Source organism: Bubalus kerabau, chromosome 22 (genome assembly GCF_029407905.1).
Source record: "Bubalus kerabau isolate K-KA32 ecotype Philippines breed swamp buffalo chromosome 22, PCC_UOA_SB_1v2, whole genome shotgun sequence".
In the NCBI taxonomy this organism is placed as follows: Eukaryota; Metazoa; Chordata; class Mammalia; order Artiodactyla; family Bovidae; genus Bubalus; species Bubalus kerabau.
This window is the reverse complement of record NC_073645.1, coordinates 16,068,072-16,087,606: the sequence shown is the minus strand read 5'-3', so window position 1 is coordinate 16,087,606 and position 19,535 is coordinate 16,068,072. Positions and strand designations below refer to the sequence as shown.

General features: G+C 35.5%; 1 protein-coding gene across 2 annotated transcripts in view; it reads right to left on the bottom strand.

The window, feature by feature from the left end:
• The window catches only part of TNKS2 (tankyrase 2), a 67,301-nt gene that overhangs the window by 22,439 nt on the left and 25,327 nt on the right, over window positions 1-19,535 (bottom strand). Inside the window, exons 8-18 of one of the 2 annotated variants that reach the window (XM_055560688.1) lie at window positions 18,825-19,011; window positions 17,670-17,791; window positions 15,142-15,233; window positions 14,975-15,053; window positions 11,953-12,124; window positions 9,854-9,933; window positions 6,682-6,827; window positions 5,814-5,979; window positions 5,067-5,286; window positions 2,275-2,384; window positions 1,403-1,591 (exon numbers count right to left, since the gene is read on the bottom strand). In XM_055560688.1, coding sequence (XP_055416663.1) covers window positions 1,403-1,591; window positions 2,275-2,384; window positions 5,067-5,286; window positions 5,814-5,979; window positions 6,682-6,827; window positions 9,854-9,933; window positions 11,953-12,124; window positions 14,975-15,053; window positions 15,142-15,233; window positions 17,670-17,791; window positions 18,825-19,011 — 1,563 coding nt within the window. The remainder of the gene's footprint in view (window positions 1-1,402; window positions 1,592-2,274; window positions 2,385-5,066; window positions 5,287-5,813; window positions 5,980-6,681; window positions 6,828-9,853; window positions 9,934-11,952; window positions 12,125-14,974; window positions 15,054-15,141; window positions 15,234-17,669; window positions 17,792-18,824; window positions 19,012-19,535) is intronic. The other variant, XM_055560689.1, reaches the window with a different exon arrangement.

Below are 19,535 nucleotides of genomic sequence, written 5' to 3'. Positions count from 1 at the left end.
CCCACTCCAGTATTCTTGCTTGGGAAATCCCATAGACAGAGGAGCCTGGTGGGCTATAGTCCATAGGGTCCCAAAAGAGTCAGACATGACTTAGCAATTAAACAACTATTCTTTTACAATGCTCAATTAAGACACCAAGTAATTAACATTCAGCAAGAAGTAATCAGGACTTGTTTTCATGGCTTGTCAATTATACTGCCTTTTCAATCCTCATCTTCTTTCCCTGAATCTGAGGACTCCCATGACACTCATAGTTGGTATGTAACATTTAAAAATAATAATAGCACAATTTATTGGATGCCTCTTATGTACCTGAGAGCATGAGGTACATCCCCTCATTTAATTCTCACATTAACCAAATACATTTTACCTCCATTTACAGATTAGGTAACTGAGGCTTTGAGGTTAAGCAACCTGCAAAACCATACAACTGTTAAGTGGTAGAGCTAAAATTATAAAGCAGGTCTGTTTGACTCTAAAGCCCAAGCATGTTCTCTAGGGCACCCTGTTTCAATGTCACTTAATTATATCTAGTGGACTAACACATGGGTGGACTGAATTAAAAAAAGTTCACTTCTAAGTTAGCTTGGAACTGGAAGGACATTTCCCTTAAGAAATAATCCTGCAAATACAGTTGAGCTGTCAGCCTGCTTAGAAAATTCTATCCAACCAGCTGAACTAAATTTCAGTTTCTCAATGTAACTTGCAACCGTGGAATCTCTCGGTAGAAAGCAATCTGCAAGACAGACTCTCCTTCTCCATCTCAAGAAGAATTTCCTCTCCCTTTCCCTCTGCTGCTCTGGGTCAGTGTCCTCAGTGGCAGAGGCGAGAGAGGCACCTGAGTCACAGTGGCCACAGCAGAGGCTGGAGGCCACAATGGAGACACCTATAGCAATTTTCTCAGGAGAGGAAATGGAAAAAGGACTTCCCACAGAAAACTGGAGGAACAAACTTGTTTCATGAACGGTTTTGGCGGGGTATGCAATAAAACCTTTGAGATGAGACAGTGTTTGGACGGAAGAAAATCTCTATAAACCAAGCTCTTCAGCTGCATGCTGAAGGCAATGCTCCCAGCTGGGTGGTTCATAAAGACCCCCGGGCCCATACTATCTTGTGCCCCTTGAACGGCGTTCATGAAGCACCTTGCCTGCTTGTTTCCCAACTAATGTAAGCAGTATGCCTTATACTTCTTTTTCCCATTTCTAAAAGTACTCAGCTTACAATAACTGATAATTCTACTATTTACTTATTATATTTTAATACCAAAGAGATCCAAAATTTAAACCAAGCTAAACGCCAGATTTTGCCACATTCACCAAAAAGACATTTTATATATGTATACCAAGGGAATTTTCAAAACGTCAGGAAAGCACTGAGATTTTTCAAAAATCCCATCACTTACTGAAACTAAATCTAAAGGTGTTTGTCCTTCCTGATTTTTAAGAGTTGGATCAGCTCCATGGGCCAATAATAACGCACAAAGCTGTGTTCGTCCCTTCTGGGCTGCCTCGTGCAAAGGTGTGAAAGCCCATTTGTCCGTAGCATTGACACACGCATTATATTTTATTAGCAAAGCTGCTACATCTACATGCTGTAGAAGAAAATAAACCTGTTATAGTCTGAATTATTACTTTATTATATTGTAGTTCTTAAAAAGACACTAGCTATACTCTAGAAATGAAAAACTGTGTTTTTTCTCCATCAAAATTTATGGGCTACTGATTAGAAATTACAGTAGTAGACATTCATATAACTTGAGAAAATATCTAGAAAATAGATAATACTACACAGAAAGAAACTAAACTAATGGAACTTTAACAATATCTCATTTAAGTGTTATAACTGCTAAACATCAATTTATAAACCTGCAGCCTTTCTTAATTAATCAACTGAAGCTGGTCAATACTGATGATTAATATTCAAGGCTATTAAATATAAGTCAGAAACAATGCATCTGATCTCAACAGATTTGTATGACCCCAGTGGATTTTCTGGGTACCAACAAATAAACAAAATCACTAACATCTCAGTGAAAATAAGAGATGTGTGCTGAGGAAGGTAAAATAACAGAAGACAAAACGTCCATGTCAGACAGCAAGCTCCCCGCAAGCTACAACAGCTCGAGAATGGAAACTTAGAGGTTATTTACTCTTTAGCGCTCATATTTACTTCTCTGTAAAATGAGAAAGTCAAACTAAATTTCCTTTGCATTGTAACACTGATTTTCACTGAGAAAACTGCCGGCATTTTAAAAGCTAACATGAAAGAACTTACGCCGTAAGATGCTGCATTGTGTAAAGGAATAAGTCCTCCTTTGTCCTGAGCATTCACATCAGCTCCATGTTGTAGGAGATACTCCGCAACTTCTAAATTATTATAACCAGCTAATTCAGGAAAGAAGTAAAATTACTTTTACTTGTTAATATAAAAATAGCTACATATATGTATATATCTATTTCTAAAAGATAGGATTTTTAAAATAAGAGATTTTATAGAAATCTGAAATTCTCCAATGGAATCTATTAAAGATTTAGCTTATGAAAAAAAATTGCCCACTGGCCTCAAGTTGGAAATTTTCAGTGATGAAATTCATTTCTTTTTGAGATTCTAAAGTTATATTGGTTGATTTACTTAAATAGCTCCTTTTAAAACCTTCTTACCAAAGTCCCTGCCTTCATGGTTATTGTATATACAACTTCCTGAACTCAGGTAAATGGTCTCAAGGCTGCAAGCAAAAGGTATCCAATCATACAAAAGCAAAGTTAGGAACAGAAGTGGCTGGCAGAGCAGAAGACAACATATCAGTGGGTCTCAGGGTCCCATTTCCTCAGAAAATCACAAAGACATGCTTTTTGCCAGAGAGAATGTAAGTGTACACATCTCTACGGGCAGCAGAATCTACTGCTGCTAAAGCCATGAAGTAGTAAAACTGAGTATTTTATAAATGTACTATAATGCCCCAGCTGTCATCTTGGGAACCGACAGCTATCTTAGTACATGTTCTTGGTAAAAAAAAAAAAGATGTATTGATATATTGTATCTGACACATAATCATAGTTTGAAAGCAAATCTGGAATTTAACTTTGCCAACATAAAATCAGCTGTCACTTGAAACTTTAAAATCGTTCAAAATATATAATTCATTCACTTTTACTGCAGTTTTCAGCCTTTTGCTGAGACATCTATAGCAAAAAAAAAAAAAAAAAATTTTCAGTAAGATCAAGAAAAACAAAACTACCGTAAGCTAAATACACCAAATCCTAAAGTCCTTCCATGTCTCAAGGCATAATACTACGTAAGTGAGAAACGTTCTGTGTGTACAATGTATTTGTCACTTACAAAGATAACACAGACTTACAAAGTAATAGTGTTCTAGATAAGCTACCATTCAAAGCCTAATGTAAATAATTATGCACAGCACCTTCCAAATCTGAGATCAGGCCACATTTTGTCTTACATGGACTACTAACTCCTGATTGCCAGAGGAAGAAAAGTCTTACCTCACTTTGTTAGTATTTGTGGTTTATCATTTCCAAAATGCTCTAAAAGACACAGAGATGGAGTAATTCTTTCCCTTGGCCTGTGGGGTCCAAACTCACATGGGGTCATAATTTAAAGGTCTAAACCACAAACACTAAAATGATCTCTTATGGGACTTAGCTGGTGGAAATGGCTGGGACTCTGTGCTTCCATTGCAGGGGGCCCGGGTTTTATACCTGGTTGGGAAACTAAGATCCTGCATGCCACGCCAGGCATGGCCAAAAAATAAACAAAAATTCCCTAGGAACATAGTTGCTCACAATGTGAGACTGAAAAGAAATGAGAGAAGAGTACTTCCTACATTACACAAAGTGGCAGAAACACCTGCATTCCTTTTTTCTCTTTTTAAACCATGTATATTTATATTAATCTGTATGGGTCAAACATGCCTATGATGCAACTCCACTAAAAGACTAGTAGCTCAGTGATTTTAATGACCCATTCCCTAGCAACTTTTTCTTCTTTTTTTAAAGGTATATGAATTTTTATTTAAAAATTATCATTATTTTTTGGCCACGAGGCTTGTGGGATCTTAGTTCTCTGATCTGGGACGGAACCCATGCCCCTGCAGTGGAACCACAGAGTCTTAACCTCTAGACTGCCAGGGAAGTCCTGCTAGCACCTTCAATGCAGCTCAGAAAGCTGTACTGAAATCACAGTGCTGCACTTCATGCAGTGAAGACAAAGACAGACTGTGCCAGTTCCATGAGTGAAAACTCAGAACAAAAGTTAGATACTCAACTATATCCCCCAAATTTCATATGGTGAAGCCCTAATCATTAGTACCTTAGAATGTGACTGTACTTGAAGATAAGGCCTTTTAAGAGGTAATTCAGTTAAAACAAGGCCATGAGGGTCAGCCCTAATTCAATGTGACTGCTGTCCTTGTAAGAGGAGAAGTTAGGACATAGAGACACCAGGGATGCACATATACACAGAAAAGGCCATGTGAGGACTCAGAGAGAAGGTGGCCATCTGCAAGCCAAGGACTGAGGCCTCAGTAAAAACCAATCCTGCCAACATTTCCAAAGCTGAGAAAATACATTTCTGTTGTTTAAGCCACCTACTCTGTGGTAATTTGTTAAGGCAGGCCTTACAAACTAATACAAAAAATAACAAGAATTTTATGTAACTTTTGGAAGTGTAAAGACTTTTTCTGCTTCTGTTTAACAACTATCAGAAGAATGGAAAATTTTAACTTTCCATCAGGAAGGCTGACTCAAGCAGGCATGTTTTTAAAGCTTCCACAGCGAAAACACATTCACCAAAGATGATTCAAACAAGATGATGACCTGGAATAAAGGTTCTAAAGCACATGGAGACTAGCAAAGCCGCTTCCAATTATTCTCACTGAATGTAAATTGCTATACTAAAGAGAGCATGGCCCTGTACAAACACTCTAGTGTATAACGGTATTAGAAGACACCTGATTCAAATCTTTCAAATTTACTTACAGGAAATATTTTACTCAGGTAAAATGAATCTTAGATGTGCCAGCCTAAATCTGTGACACTTCATTCACCTACCTGCTAAATGTAAGGGTGTTGAATGTCGGCCTTGCGTATCACGGCAGTTTACATTATCTGGTGAAGACAGCTTCTTTACTCTGGCCAAACAGCCCTTCTTGGCAGCATCCAATAAAGCTGCATCTCCCCGAAGCAGATCCTGAATGTCTGTATCTCCTTCTTTCACCAGATCCAAAGGAGTGTTTCCATCTCTGTTCTTCTTTGTGGGGTCTGCACCATGCTGGGCATGTGAAAAACAGAAAGGGAAGATTTAGCTTAAGTTTGCCTTTGGATAACGAGAAAATAGTCAATCTATTTTATACAGACACTTAAAGGTTAACATGACTATTAATAATGCTTAATACACAAAAAATTACAATAAAAAATAGACACTTAAATATTACTGAGCTTTAATAATACAAGAATATAACCAGAATTTTAAATTACATTCAAAACAAAGTAGTATTTCATTAAAAATTACCTTTCACATATGCTATTTTGTTTTCACAAACATTTCAATGTTTGTATAAGGTATAAATTTAACTGCAGTCTTGTTTTTACTATAAAATACCTACAGATACCAACATACTATCAATTTCATTAGCGCTAAATAAACCTGGCTTATAATGTTCATGACATTTATTCTGAAGTCTAGGTACACAATTAGAGTTTTGCTTCCTATCCCTTTACTATTAAAGTTTGGAGCTACAAGTAATATAATAAACATATTCAACATTATATACCCTGTCCATAAATACTTAAATATACCTGAAGCAGAAGTTTGCAAATTTCATATTTTCCTTTGGCTGCAGCTTCATGTAAAGGTGTAAATTTCCATAAGTCAGCTACATTAACTACTGCTCCATGCTTAACAAGAAGCTCTGCAACTTCATAATGTCCATAAGAACATGCATTGTGCAAAGGTACAAGGCCTCTGAAATGAAAAGTTAAATAAAAAACACAACACAAAGATATATTTTAATTTAAATAATTACACAGAGATGATAAATTTATTGACTTATAAAGAAATTTTACTGATTTTAATTTATAGAACATAAATTTATTGTAAGCAGAAATGGAATTACTTTGACGGGGCAGAGAGGAAATTTTTAAAATATTTAAAATTGCAGAGACCATAACAAGCATCTATTTTGCAATATCTAGGGTTAAGAATTATATATTTTTATTTACTTTTTTCTCTTTTGGCCACATATCAGTTTATGGGATTTTAGTTCCCTGACCAGGGACTGAGTTGAACCTGGGGCCATGGCAGTGAGAACCACTGAACCAACAGGGGATTCCCAAGAAGTATTTTTTTTTTTTTTTAATTAATATAAACTGGAAGAAATCAAGTATCCTCAATGCAAACTATTTACTACATTAAAAATCAGTATCACACTACTGTTGCAATCTCCTTGGCTATTATAAAATAACAAGGCATTAAGCAACTAAGTCTTCATAAAAATACTTGATAAAAATCATAAAATCTTAACTGAAATTAAGAAGTATATTTAAGCCAATGTTGGAGAACAGACTTGTCTGAAAATAAAAGAACCACCGTCTCATAAAAATGCCTTCAGGCTTTCCTAGGAAGGTCAGACGGGGGCACAGAGGCGCAGCGATGGCTGGTACTTGCCCTTTGTCTTTAGCGTGCACGTCAGCCCCGTGCTGCAGCAGGTACTCCACCACAGACACCCGGTTATAGCCAGCTGCGAAATGGAGCGGTGTAGACTGACGCCCTTCAATGTCTCTGCAGTTGACACTCTGAACAGTACACAATTTCTGTAGGATGCAAGACACATGATGCTGTATATTCTGACTTCTTGTTTTCATTCATCTAGTAGAAATTTCAAATGCCTGATTTATTTTGTCTCATCAAATTTCTCAGACACTCTCTGCTATTTATTCTTATTTCATTTTGTCCTTTATTGGCAATCCCTCTGGTCCTCTTTTCTGTAATCATCTTCTTTCGCTAAAGCTAGTGGGTAAATTTTATTATTACGATTACTACTGTTTACATAAAGGTAATGTAAGTACCAGTTAGCAACAGTAATTTCCATTTTGTAGCAAATATATATACAGATACACGGGATCACAGAAGCATTGGCATCACCTGGGAACTTGTTAAAAACTCAGATTCTCAGACGCTCTGACCTACTGAATCAGAATCTGTATTCTGACATGATCTCCAGGTGATCTGTAAACACATTAAAAGTCTGAGGAGTACTGTTCTATAACAGTGGTTCTCAAATTTTCATGTGCATTGGGTCCAGTCTCCAGATGTCTGGGACTGGGCCTGAGAAGTTGCATTTCTAACAAGCTCCCATATATTGCTGATGCTGACTGTCAAGGAATTACACCTAGAGAATTATACTGTACTATATGGAATGAATGAATGAATAGAATGCTATTAGTTATGTACCATCCTTGGAAGAATTAAGAAGTTACTCTCAAGTTTTTATGTTTTTTTGGTTGTTGTTGTTTAGATGAGGAAGCTTGACTGAGAGAAGCTGTAACACTCAAAATACTCAAGGGTATTTTGCATGAAAAGTATGAATATTTGAGGAAAGAAAGCAGCACAGATAATAAATCATGGTGTTTAAAAATCCTTTCTCTTTTTTATTAGCCTACCCTAAAAGCAGAGATAAGCTAAGCCTAATAAACCAAAGGAGCCAGGGATCAGTGGTTTTACCTCAACGGGTTTAATAACAGGTCTGATAAAGCTATTCAGTGGCTTTCCACATGAGAGCCTGTTAGATACACACATTCAGTGTTCTATCACTGAGAAAGGGTGTTTTGTGGGTCTAAAGTCGGCTCTAGGGAATAAGTATTTTCAACACGTGTAAAGTGCTGCTGCTAGATTCAGTAGTTATCACTGGCCACTCTAACTCCCTAGCTCTCAAGTTTAATTTTGTCCATTCAGAGAAGTTTTCTAATAGTAGGTATCTAAGTATCTAGCCTGACAGCTCACCAGTAAACAAACACAACCAAGCACATAATTAAGTGTTCACTGGGAAATATGCAGGTGGTACTGCAGGGACAGAAAGCCTGATGGAGATAAATTTCCACTGAGTGACTTTATAAGTAGAGGTAAGGGAAGACAGCCTAATGCCTATCACAGGGAGAGAAGAAGGTCCTCCTCAATTAAATGGCATTATTTCATTCTCTAAGTTCAATTCCTGCACCCAGTCTTATCCTCATTTCATCTGTTTCTTCCTATAGTCTTCTTTTATCTTTATGAAAACAAAGTCTGGTTTTTAATAGTAGGTGTACTGAACATAGTTTTATGCTCTTTAATATATGTAAATGGATGAGCATTACAATTTTTTATCACCACCTCCACCCAACACACATAAAAATCAGCTGCCTGACTTTAACTCTATGTGCCCATCTAACACAACTTATCATTTCCTCCAAGAACAAACAGCTCACTATGCTTGAGTGTTCTGTTTTTCTATAAGTCATTCATTAGCCAGTAAGAGAAACAAGTCAAATAATAAAACTGCATAATAGCATTTTTCTTTCAAAACAATGAAATCTGAAGTTACCTGGAGATGACTGTACTATCTACACAGATAAAGCAGGAGGAAAAGAGCACATGGACTTTTAAAATCAACTTTCAGAAATCTCTTGATTTAAAAGCACAGTGAATAAATATCCTCAGAGCTCAAGTTCTGATGAGACCATCATTCACAACGTTTCATTCTCAAGAAATCTAAAATTTACTTTGTGGAGTAGGTCTGTTCAGGATTAAGAACACCATAGAGAGATACAGTGAAACTGCTTCAAATGGAGACTTCTGCCATGAATCAAATCAGTAATTTTAGCTTTTAATAAAACTTATTACCTATTAATGCTCCCTCAAATAGAACCAAGCATTTTTTTCAAAGTCTGTTGTGGGAGGAGGACACAACAGGGCTTCTTCCCTCCTACTAGCTTTGGAAATTGAAATTAACATTGTTTTACTAAAGAATTATTTAATCATGAAACATGCTGAGTTAATTTTAATTTATATTAGTTGACTTGAAAAACAGTCTTGCTCTTTCAAAATTTCAATCTTCTGGATTAAATACCTGGATATACTAATATAGTTTCTGTCGGAACAGGAATATCTGGTATAGGCAGTAAGACATTACATATGATTATATATCACATAAATACATATGTATTACAGTAAAAGCAAAATTTGAGGAAAGGTTATTCTATGGAAGAACATTATAGGAGATGGGCCACAGAAGGGCTCAGGATTGCTCTTCTGAAAAAGAAAAAAACATTTCAATCCAGATAAATTGAGGATTATTGGGAGACAGTGGCTCTGAAAAGTGGTGACACTGTGTTATTATTACATTTAAGCACTGGGTCCTCACAGAGGTAGAGGAGGCAAAGAAATCACAATAAACATACAGACAGAGGGATACACTGTTTAGTTTTCTTCCCTTCCTGCTTTATGTATCATATGTAAACAAGAAGAGACAATAATTCATATAGTTCATTCTTTTAAAGGGACAAATGAATAGGTTCTTTAAACAAAATGCATTCCCATAAACACGTCATTATCTAAATTTATAACCGTGACATATTTACCAAGATGCGTGTGATACTAGTTTCTTTCATTACTCAATGATCCTTATTTGCAGAGCGGAACTAATTAGCATTATTTACTTTTTAAAACAATGCACATATAAATAACTAGATTTTTTTATTTTAGCAGTACAAATAACTAGACTTTTTCATTTTAACAGTACGGATTCATTAACACTGTCAAAGTAAAAACCCAATGTTAAAAAAACCATAAGATCATGTCTTACTTTTACAGTTTCTACATCTCCAGCCTTTGCAGCTTCCAGCAACTGTCTGTCTGCCTCTGAATTACCTAATGGGATACCCTCTAAAAAAAAAAGAAAGAAAGAGAAGGAAAGAGTGATTAACTTCTACTTGGAAGATGGGACCAAGTTTTAAGGGAGGCATCTTATTTCAGAGTACAGTTCCTTTTACAGTTTGATGGCAATTGTGTAGGAAATCTCCATAGTAGTACGGGAAAAGCAGTATAAATTTTTTTGAATCACATATGTGAAATGTATATAGATATGAATAATAACTATAAAATGAGATTTAAGCAATATAATGGAATATAAAATAGATAACAAAAGATTACTCTATAATGAAGTCAGTGACTGGTGGTAAAGTATTAAATAAGGAGAGCAACAGCTAGACATCTACCCATGGTTCTGCCATTGACTAGCTATCTGAATTGGAACAAGTCACTTGAACTTTCTGGGCCTCAGATTGTTTCAGTTCTAAAAAGACAGACGTTGGATTAGAAACAAGTGAAGTTATTTTCAGGTCTGAAACTCTATGTTTTTATAGCTCATTTTAAATCTCATAAGAAAGGAAGAAAACATATACCTTGTATCTTAGAACAAATAAACTTCAGATAGGTTAAACCTTAAAAATATTTTTATAAATAGGTGAATATTTATCTTGAAATAGAAAAGCATCCTAAAGCAGTACATCAAAGGCAGAACCAAAAAAATATCTGATTTGGAAAAATATCTGTCAGACAACAACATAGCATGAACAAAATTACAGGCAAAGAAAAAATTGTAAAAAATATTGCAGCATGCACCGTGGAAATGCAAATTAAAATGATATACTGGGCTTTTCTTTCATCCATTAGTGGAAAAAGAGCAAATGAAGGAGTTACACTGTCAATATTTCTATAATTTGCATTTTAAAAAGCACCTATTATTTCTGTAATACAAACATACACACACACTCACCCAAGGAAATTATTAAGAATCATAATATCTGGAGCTAACAAGGAAAACAGGTCCTGTCATACACTATTAAAAGGAATGTAAAATGGTACATAACAGCTTTTCTAGGAGATGATTTAACAATTATGTTAACCTTGACTCGGAAATTCCACTTAAAGAAACTCATGGAAAGGTAATGTATAGCATTAGCATAAAATTAGGAAGACTGTCAACGTCCATCACTAGGTACCTGAACAGAACTAATGCTATTACCCTCAACTCTGACACTGAAACAAATGCTTGGTAAATGGGAAAGTAAAGGCAATTTTGAGAGCAGTCTTGTAGTTCAGAATTTTAGAAGTTCCCAGGAGATCTTATTAATCTGCCTTCGTCTATTCAAGCAGTGTTTTTCTCAAAATGTGGCTTCTAAACCACAGGCATACGGATCATCAAGAGGGACTATTAAAGGTACAAAACGCTTGGTCCGTTACATTTCTTCTCATTTGAGCTCTGAGGTGTCAAAGACGTTCTATTAATTTCTAGTAAAATACAGACATGTAGGCAAAGACACTTTGAAATTATGGGACCAGATTTATTTTATTTATCTTTAATTGGAAGGGACCAGATTTCTAGGCTTAAATGTTTAACCTACGCCAAATGTGTAGATATTGAATATAAATTGATTTGATTTTTAAATGCAATGAATATCAGTGTATTCAAACATAAGTCAAATAGTTGGTTACCTTGTACAGATTCTATATGCCTTATATGAAGGATCTAGAAAAGAGTGAAGAGGCAGGACTGGTCTCTAGAGTATTATTTATAGCTCTGGTTGCTCTACTGGAGATATCTACCCTTTTCAGTTTTCCTCTCTTTAAAAAGAAATAGCAACTATTATATCTCACTCTTAAAACCTTTCTAGATAAAAACTTAAGAGCCAGCTATTTACTCAGCAAAGATCAGTAGCAAACACTACTGGGAAAAACTTATTAAAGACTTAACAACATGTGGGCATTGACTACAATGAGCTGATCAAGGAGAAGTAACAGCCAATAATTTTGAAAATTTTTCTTTTTACTACCAACTCCAAATGATAAATGAAAAAATTTAAAAGTTAATTGAAAAAATAATTTCATCGAAGTATTCAATACCTTGAAGAAGTTGCTGCACATTTTCATTTCCCATCTGTAAGGCAGTGAAGCCCTGAAGGGATATAATGTTGGGGTCACACCCATAGCTCAGGAGTAAGCGGCAGGTTTGCAGATGACCACAATGTGCAGCTCTGTGCAGAGAAGTCTGACCGAGATTATCCAGAGCATTAACCTTAACAATCAGAAAAAATGGAAATTAGCCTGTGGTATAAAATTTAAAATCCTCTAATTATGGGTTCAGGTTCAACACCTGTTATTAACTTAAAAATGCTCAAGTATTCTCTTATAAAGACTATTATCCAGTGGCAAAGAAAGTATTTTCTCTCAAATTTAGAGTACAAATTCACCAATTCATGAAGGCCGACATCAGGAGACCCAATTTTGGATTAAAAGTTTAAGATGTTGAATAATAGTTGTGTTTAGCATTAAAGCACTCATAGATTCATCACATTTATAGACACTGCCTAAAGTCTAATGCATATATTTTTAAGAATCACTGAGGTGCAGAAATGTAGAGACTAACCCCAAGATAACAGATAACAAAGTCAGACACTAAATTAGCATTAAAATACTTAATCTATCTTATCATTTAAAATACAATCTGTACAAAGACACTACAGTATATTCACACAATGGAATATTCTCAGCAATAAAAAGAATTATTGTTACTGCTGAATCTCCAAAACATTAACCTGAGTGAAAACAAGTTTGACCCAGAAGAGTCAATGAATACTGTACAATCTCATGGACATGAAGGTCCAAAGTGGCAAATCAATCTACTGTAGAAAAAATCAAAATGGTTGTTGCCTCTAGGCAAGGAGACTGCCTTGGATGGGACACTGTCTCTGCCATGTGGTTATGTTCTCTATCTTCAAGAGTTTTGGTTACACAGGTGTTTGCATTAGGCAAAATTCAGTAAATGTACATTTAAGAGCTGTATATTTCATTGTATGTAAATTCCACATCCAAACAAAAACTACAAACAAATACTGACCTCTAGTTGATGCCTACTAAAAGAATTTAGGGAGGTGTGTATATTAACTTGCAAATTACTTTGAAGTGTGTCAAAAAATGTAAGATACTGATAAGAGGGAAAAATTGATGGATATGTAAGAAAACAGTACGGTAAAAAGCTAGTGGTAGAACTTATATGTCGAGTATATAGTTATACTCTGTAAAACTCTCTCAACTTGGCTGTATTTTTGAAAAATTTCATAGTAATAATTTAAAAAATCATCTGTAAGACCCCTTCTATCTCATTCCCAACCCACCAACTCCCTCCCCTGCCACCCTGGAAAATAATTCTTCAAAACGTAACTGAAAAATAAAATTCCTCAGTAATTATGTGACCACTAGTGTGTTTTAAGACACTATCCAATTCACATTCATGGAACTGGAGAACATCTGAACAGGATTATATAGTAAGACTTTCTCAATAATTCTAAAAGTAACCTACAAAAAGCTAGTCTCCATGCTTACAGAATCAGAAAAATCAACTTAAAATGCTCAGAGCAACTAATCTATTTATTCATGAACTCACATTCACTGAAACGTGAACTATATCCACTTGAAAACTTTATTTGGGTGCCATTCTGTGTCAATATTAGGGGACCAACTTGTCCTAGTTTGGCTGGGATATTTCTGGTTTTAGCACTTAAAGTCCTGTGTTCCCAGAAATCCCTCAGTTTGGGGATTAGGATGGTTGGTCACCCTAGCCAAGATTGTTTCATTGAGTTATACAACTCAAATTTAATATGCATCCAGATAGTCTTCAAGTAACACACCACATGTAAGAAAAGAAGCAATCAACAAAAAGTTATAGAACAGACAGACAAATGAGATATGCCAAGCAGTCAAGCAGAAATAAACTTTATTTTTTTAATACTTTACAACAGGAAAGATTGAAATTATACATTATCAAGAATTCCCCCAAATAAGAGAGAAATTATTAGGACACTGAAAGGCAACATTAAAAAAACTGAAGAATTTGAAGTGGTTCCTTGAGTGGAAATCCAAGAAAGGACAGCTTAGAAAATCGTTCTGCAAAGTTCACTTAGAGAAGAGCCAGCTCAAGTCTATTATATAATGTATTTCTACCACGATTTTGTTTGAAGAAGACAAGGATCTGTGGCTAAGAAAACTGTGAAAACCGTTGAATTAAATGACTGTTATCTCTTCCAATCTGGGATGCTATGTGTATTGTTTATTGAGAAATTTTTTTTAAAGTTCCTGTGTAAGAAATGATGACTTTTAGCCTTGATGAAAACCTAACTATTCCATGAATACAACGCTTTATCTTCTTTAAGTCTACTTGACTTTTTTGGCGGTACAGCTGATATATGATATTATCTAAGCTCACGGTGCCCAACACAGTGACATCAGCTTGACTTTAAACTTAAGTATACTGTTTCTATAAACAGAAAAACCATATTCTCCTAATAAAAAGTATAACTCTTATAAAGAAAACATTTCTCTCCTGAATGCTCTGGAGTGAATGACTTTTGTGATTCATTTAAAAAAAAATGCTTTTTGTCCAAGTGCCAACTATGGAACAGCAGCTTCACAATCTGAAGAGCTATCTTTTTAGTCAACTTATTTAAGTAACTTATTTCCTTCTGTTCCATGTTCTCTGGCAGAAATAACAGAGGGTAAGAGACAGTGTGGCTGGGGTAAATAATAGGAATTATCATGGTAAGCAAGGAACAGAAGACACCAGAAGAGAATTCCAGAATAAATATGTCTGGCTAGGGATACTCTTAAGAGTGTACTGTTAGAAAAAGAATAACTTGACCAGTGAGGTGTGGTTAACAGGAAGGGTGAAGGAAGGATATACAGGAATAATGTTTCTTTGAGTAAATCCACAGCTTTTCTAGCAAAAAGATACAGAAAAAAGTATCTGCAGAACTATTTTGAGGGAAAAACTAATACTTAGGAGAGAGTAAATAGTTTAGGAAATCAGGCATTTTATCTACAAAATCAGAAACTCACTGGATTACCAAAAATTACCAAAAATGAAGTATACCTTTGCTTCATGTTTCACCACTACTTCGACAACATCGTTATGAGCTTTCTCAGAAGCCACGTGCAGAGGAGTCAAGAATCTTAAAGAGAAAAAGTCAGCCGGACAATGAATGTATTTTCCAGAAAACAAAAGAGTCAACAATTTTTAATTATTAAAAGCAAACTTACTCTTTCGTCTTTTCATTGATGTTGGCTCCTTTTCTTAGCAACAGTTCACATATTTGCTTTCTTTTGGGATATGGAGATGCAGCAGCACAATGCTAGATAATTTAAATTGAAGCATTAATCAAGGACTATACAACTGATTTTTAAGAATATTCGTGTATCCAACCAAAAATAATCAAGATGTTAGTTATTTCATGTCTTTGTTTCACTTTTGACTTAACTTTGCTCTTCAAAGACTTTCTATTGGCTAGAATGTGCAATGATTACCAAATTCTGACAGGGCCTGAAAATCCTATTTACCAGGTGATGTGTTATTAAATATTTTGATCAAGCTTTATAGTTGCCCTACATCTCTGCAAAAGCTACCACTGCTGTGATGAAAACCTTAAACTGTGATCAACAGTCCTTTCAAAACTGTTCCCAAAGAGCATGGTGTTTATGTTATTTTTTAAAGGTTAATAAAACACTCCAAATGTCAGGATTTCTTTAATGAAGAAATACCACAGCGTTTGTCAGCTCTGGATTCTGCTTGGTAAAAACACTGATGGAATCGCTGACAAACTAGGTGGTATTTCTTTCTTTCTTTCTCAATGAGTTGCTCTAGCAGAATAAGGACCCTGGATTACCTGTTTGGTAAAACTGGTGGTGGAAATTGATACAGTCTGAGCTGGAGGCTTCAGGATCTATGTTTATGATGCATCAAGGAGGAAGGGAGACAGGAGGTAGGGATTCGCCAGTCATAAACCCAGTAAAACTCTCATAGTCATGTCCCAGATCTTTATCTCCCCAACATCCAGGATTATACTCATACACAACAGGTGTTCAATAAATGTCAGTGAGTAAATGACTTAATCAATGTATGAATGTTAAGTTAAAACTGAAACCTGAGAATTCATGGAATACAACTTCTGGATAACTGCCAAGGTAACTTGCACATACATCTAAACACAGTATACATGGATGTGTCTGATTTTAACTTGTTGCTAATTACAAAGCTTATCTGATCTTCATGGCTTTGCTTCAGATTCATTCTGATACTGTTGCTGTCACCAAACTCACTCCCTTGCCCTTAATAACATCATTTCCAATTGGTGAATACAGCTCTTTTGGTGTGTTTTGAATCATCATCCCAGGACATCTATCAGGATGGCACAGAGAATGGAAAATAGTTTATATTCAAGAATTCTTGAGCTTATCCATTTCAAATTGCACCCTTTCTCTTCAGCCTCATCCTTTTACGGGCAGGGCCTGGGACCTCGAAACTCAGAAGACACTGCCTCTGCAATACAATGTCTACCAACAGTTAATTCCTTGCATTCTAAGGCTAATCACAAAAATGAGCAGTTTAATGGTAGAAAGCTTAAGGGGAAACAAAATGCAGAATTAATTCTTCAGACTGGAAAATTTCCCATGTCAGTTTTTCCAAATTTCCCTGTACCATCTTGATGCTGTTATGATTTAAATTTTGCACTGGCATTTCTTATCAGTCTGCAACTACGCTATTTTTTTTTTTACCATGGATTTTTTTTTTTTTTGGTAAAGTAGCAAAAAGGCCTAAAATGCTTTATAGATAGGTTCCTACATAAACTTCATGCCCTATATCATGGCATAAGGATGAACATTAGCCATAAAACGTAAGGAAGCTACAATTAAATCTTCCCCAAAGACATTAAGTTACTTATTGTCATCTTCCCTCATTAAAAGTACATTCTGCGACTCACAAAGCTTTGCTCCTTTTAAATTTCTACTTCTAAAGTAGCCTCTGATTACCACATTCTCCTTCTGATCTTCTAACACTTATCTTTAGTCACTTCCATTTTTTTCTTACTGCTTTTCCATACACTGCCCAGTTCTCATCTACATTGTTACAGAACCACAGAGCTGACATTACCTCCATTAGGAAAACTGCCTCTACTCACAGATACTTTATTCACAAGTATAAAGGGGACATATACAGACTTAGATCTAATTTTGAAAAAAAAAAAAAAAAAAACAAACAATAACAAAAGGAGAACCAGGCGGTTTTTATCCTGATGGCAAGATTAACTTTTCAATCATAAACACTTATTATGCTTGTTATAAAAAAGCAAATGAGATATGATTATAATAGAAAAGTCACATGTAATATACGCCACTATGTGATAAAATGTTTGTCTAGAAGGAAGCACAAATGAACAACTGTATTGCCTTCTGAGGGGACGTGTTAGTTGCTCAGTTGTGTCCAACTCTTTGCGACCCCATGGACTGTGGCCCACCAGGCTCCTCTGTCCATGGAATTCTCAAGGCAAGAATACTGGAGTGGGTTGCCATTGAGGGTATGAGGTTGTCTGTTTTTCTGTATTGTTTGAAATATTTTCTTTATATATCCAGAGGCACTAATTCTTAAAAAGCACAGATTTTTAGAACAATACTATTATTAAAAGTAGGACATTATGTCAGTTATCTGGTATCACCAAAAGAAGCAGGGCATTATGATTAACTTAGAATGTTTTTGGCTATTTCATTTTAAAGACTTAAATCTGAAATATTACCAATGCTGTTTCATGTGTTTGAGGATGCTTAAAGTTCACCATTTCCAGAGAGAGATGTTTTTTGATTCGTGTAACATCAGCTTCCCGTGCAGCCTGAAGCAAGGAGTGGCCTTTAAATTCATCTAGATGAAGAAGAAGCATTTAAATTGGCATAAGAATGATCAAATTTATGAAACTTACCTTATAAAAGAGACATAGTATTTTTCTTGAATTTATTTTCAATATTATCTACCAAAGTTGCCAGACTGAAGCTCGAAAGATAGTCTCCAAATATAACCCTTGGAAAGGGAGATAATGGCACTCCAGTGCCCCTTGGTTATGACTCAATTCATTCCCATGAGTATACAAGATGGCCAATTCAAAGTCTATTTTGGTCTGGTATACGGATTATTGCAATATATTCCCAGAGCAGAGTTGTGAGAATTTTCCAAAAGTATAGAATTTTTCTCAGTAAAGAAACAAAAGAAAAGGAGATCACAGTCCCCATATTAACATTATAGCAAGAGCAGATGGTTATGCTCACAAACTGGGGATTAGACAAGCTGGATATTTCTAAGAGCCACCTAGAAATGAGGCATTTTCTCAAGATTCTTCTCTTTTATTCATCAGTCTTGTGAAACTACCCATTCTCCTTTATTATTCCAGAATAATTCCAGTTTAACACAAGTTTCCTATTCATGTATAGTAATATATACCTGAATTAGGTGGCTATTTCTCACCACTATCTCTACTTCAGTTATAGACAGAAAAGCACAGAATTGTCCAGATACCAAAGAATATTAGATGGTACATTCTGGGGACTATGTTTACAAGATAGAAATCCTACAAGTAACACCTAAAAACTTCATGACAGATAACTAGGAAGTCACATCAAAGATAGGAACAAAACTCAAATTCTTTCTTTCCAAAAGCCTAGCATCTGTAAGACGAACACAAAAAGCATTTGCCTTGAAAAAAGCAAATACAAATATACTTTCCTTTCATAGCATCTTAAGAGTAAGTGATTAAATATGCTAGTAAGAACGATACATACCCATGGCTAAGGAAAATAGCCTATGATTTAAAAATTCCTCCCCTCCAAAAAAATCCAAGAAATAAAACGTTTTAGGTTACTGGTATAAGAGTTTAGCTGAACATTCATCATTTTATACTTACATGCTAACCTTTCTTTTAACTGTGGTGTGGGAGCCAAGTCTATAGCGCTTTTGTTGTGACAATTCAGCAGTGTTGGATCTGCGCCGTAACTCAGGAGAAGAGAACACACTTCAACCCTGTTCTTGGAAGCAGCCTCATGGAGAGGAGTGAACTGCCACAAGTCCATTGCATTTACGCAGGCACCATGCTGGTGGTGGGGCGGGTAAAGCATATATTTAGTGCTCAACTTTTAAGAGAACTTAGAATATTAGTACTGTGTAATTTACATCATGCCAGCTTAAAAAGGTTATGTCCCCAAAGGTTACTTCTCAAACCAGTTACTTCAAAGAGAGAATACATTTCTCTCTCATAGAAAAAGAGTCACTAGTTGCTAAGCCTACCCACAAGTGCCTATTTAACTCTTTTATTGTTAAAAAAGTTACAATGATACTTCAGATTTAATAAGAACTATTTTTTCCTTTTCTGAGATATACTTTATATATGGCAAAATACATAGTTCTTAAGTATATAGTTTGATGAGTTTTGACAAATGTATATATCCATGAGACCATCGGGCTTCTCTGGGGGCTCAGCTGGTAAAGAATCCACATGCAATGTGGGAGACCTGCCATCTATCTGATGCTTCATTTTTATCCACAATAACATTGCAAACATTCTGTTGAGTTCAATTCAGTTTTACAATAAGCAAAAGCATTAGTATTAAATGTATAA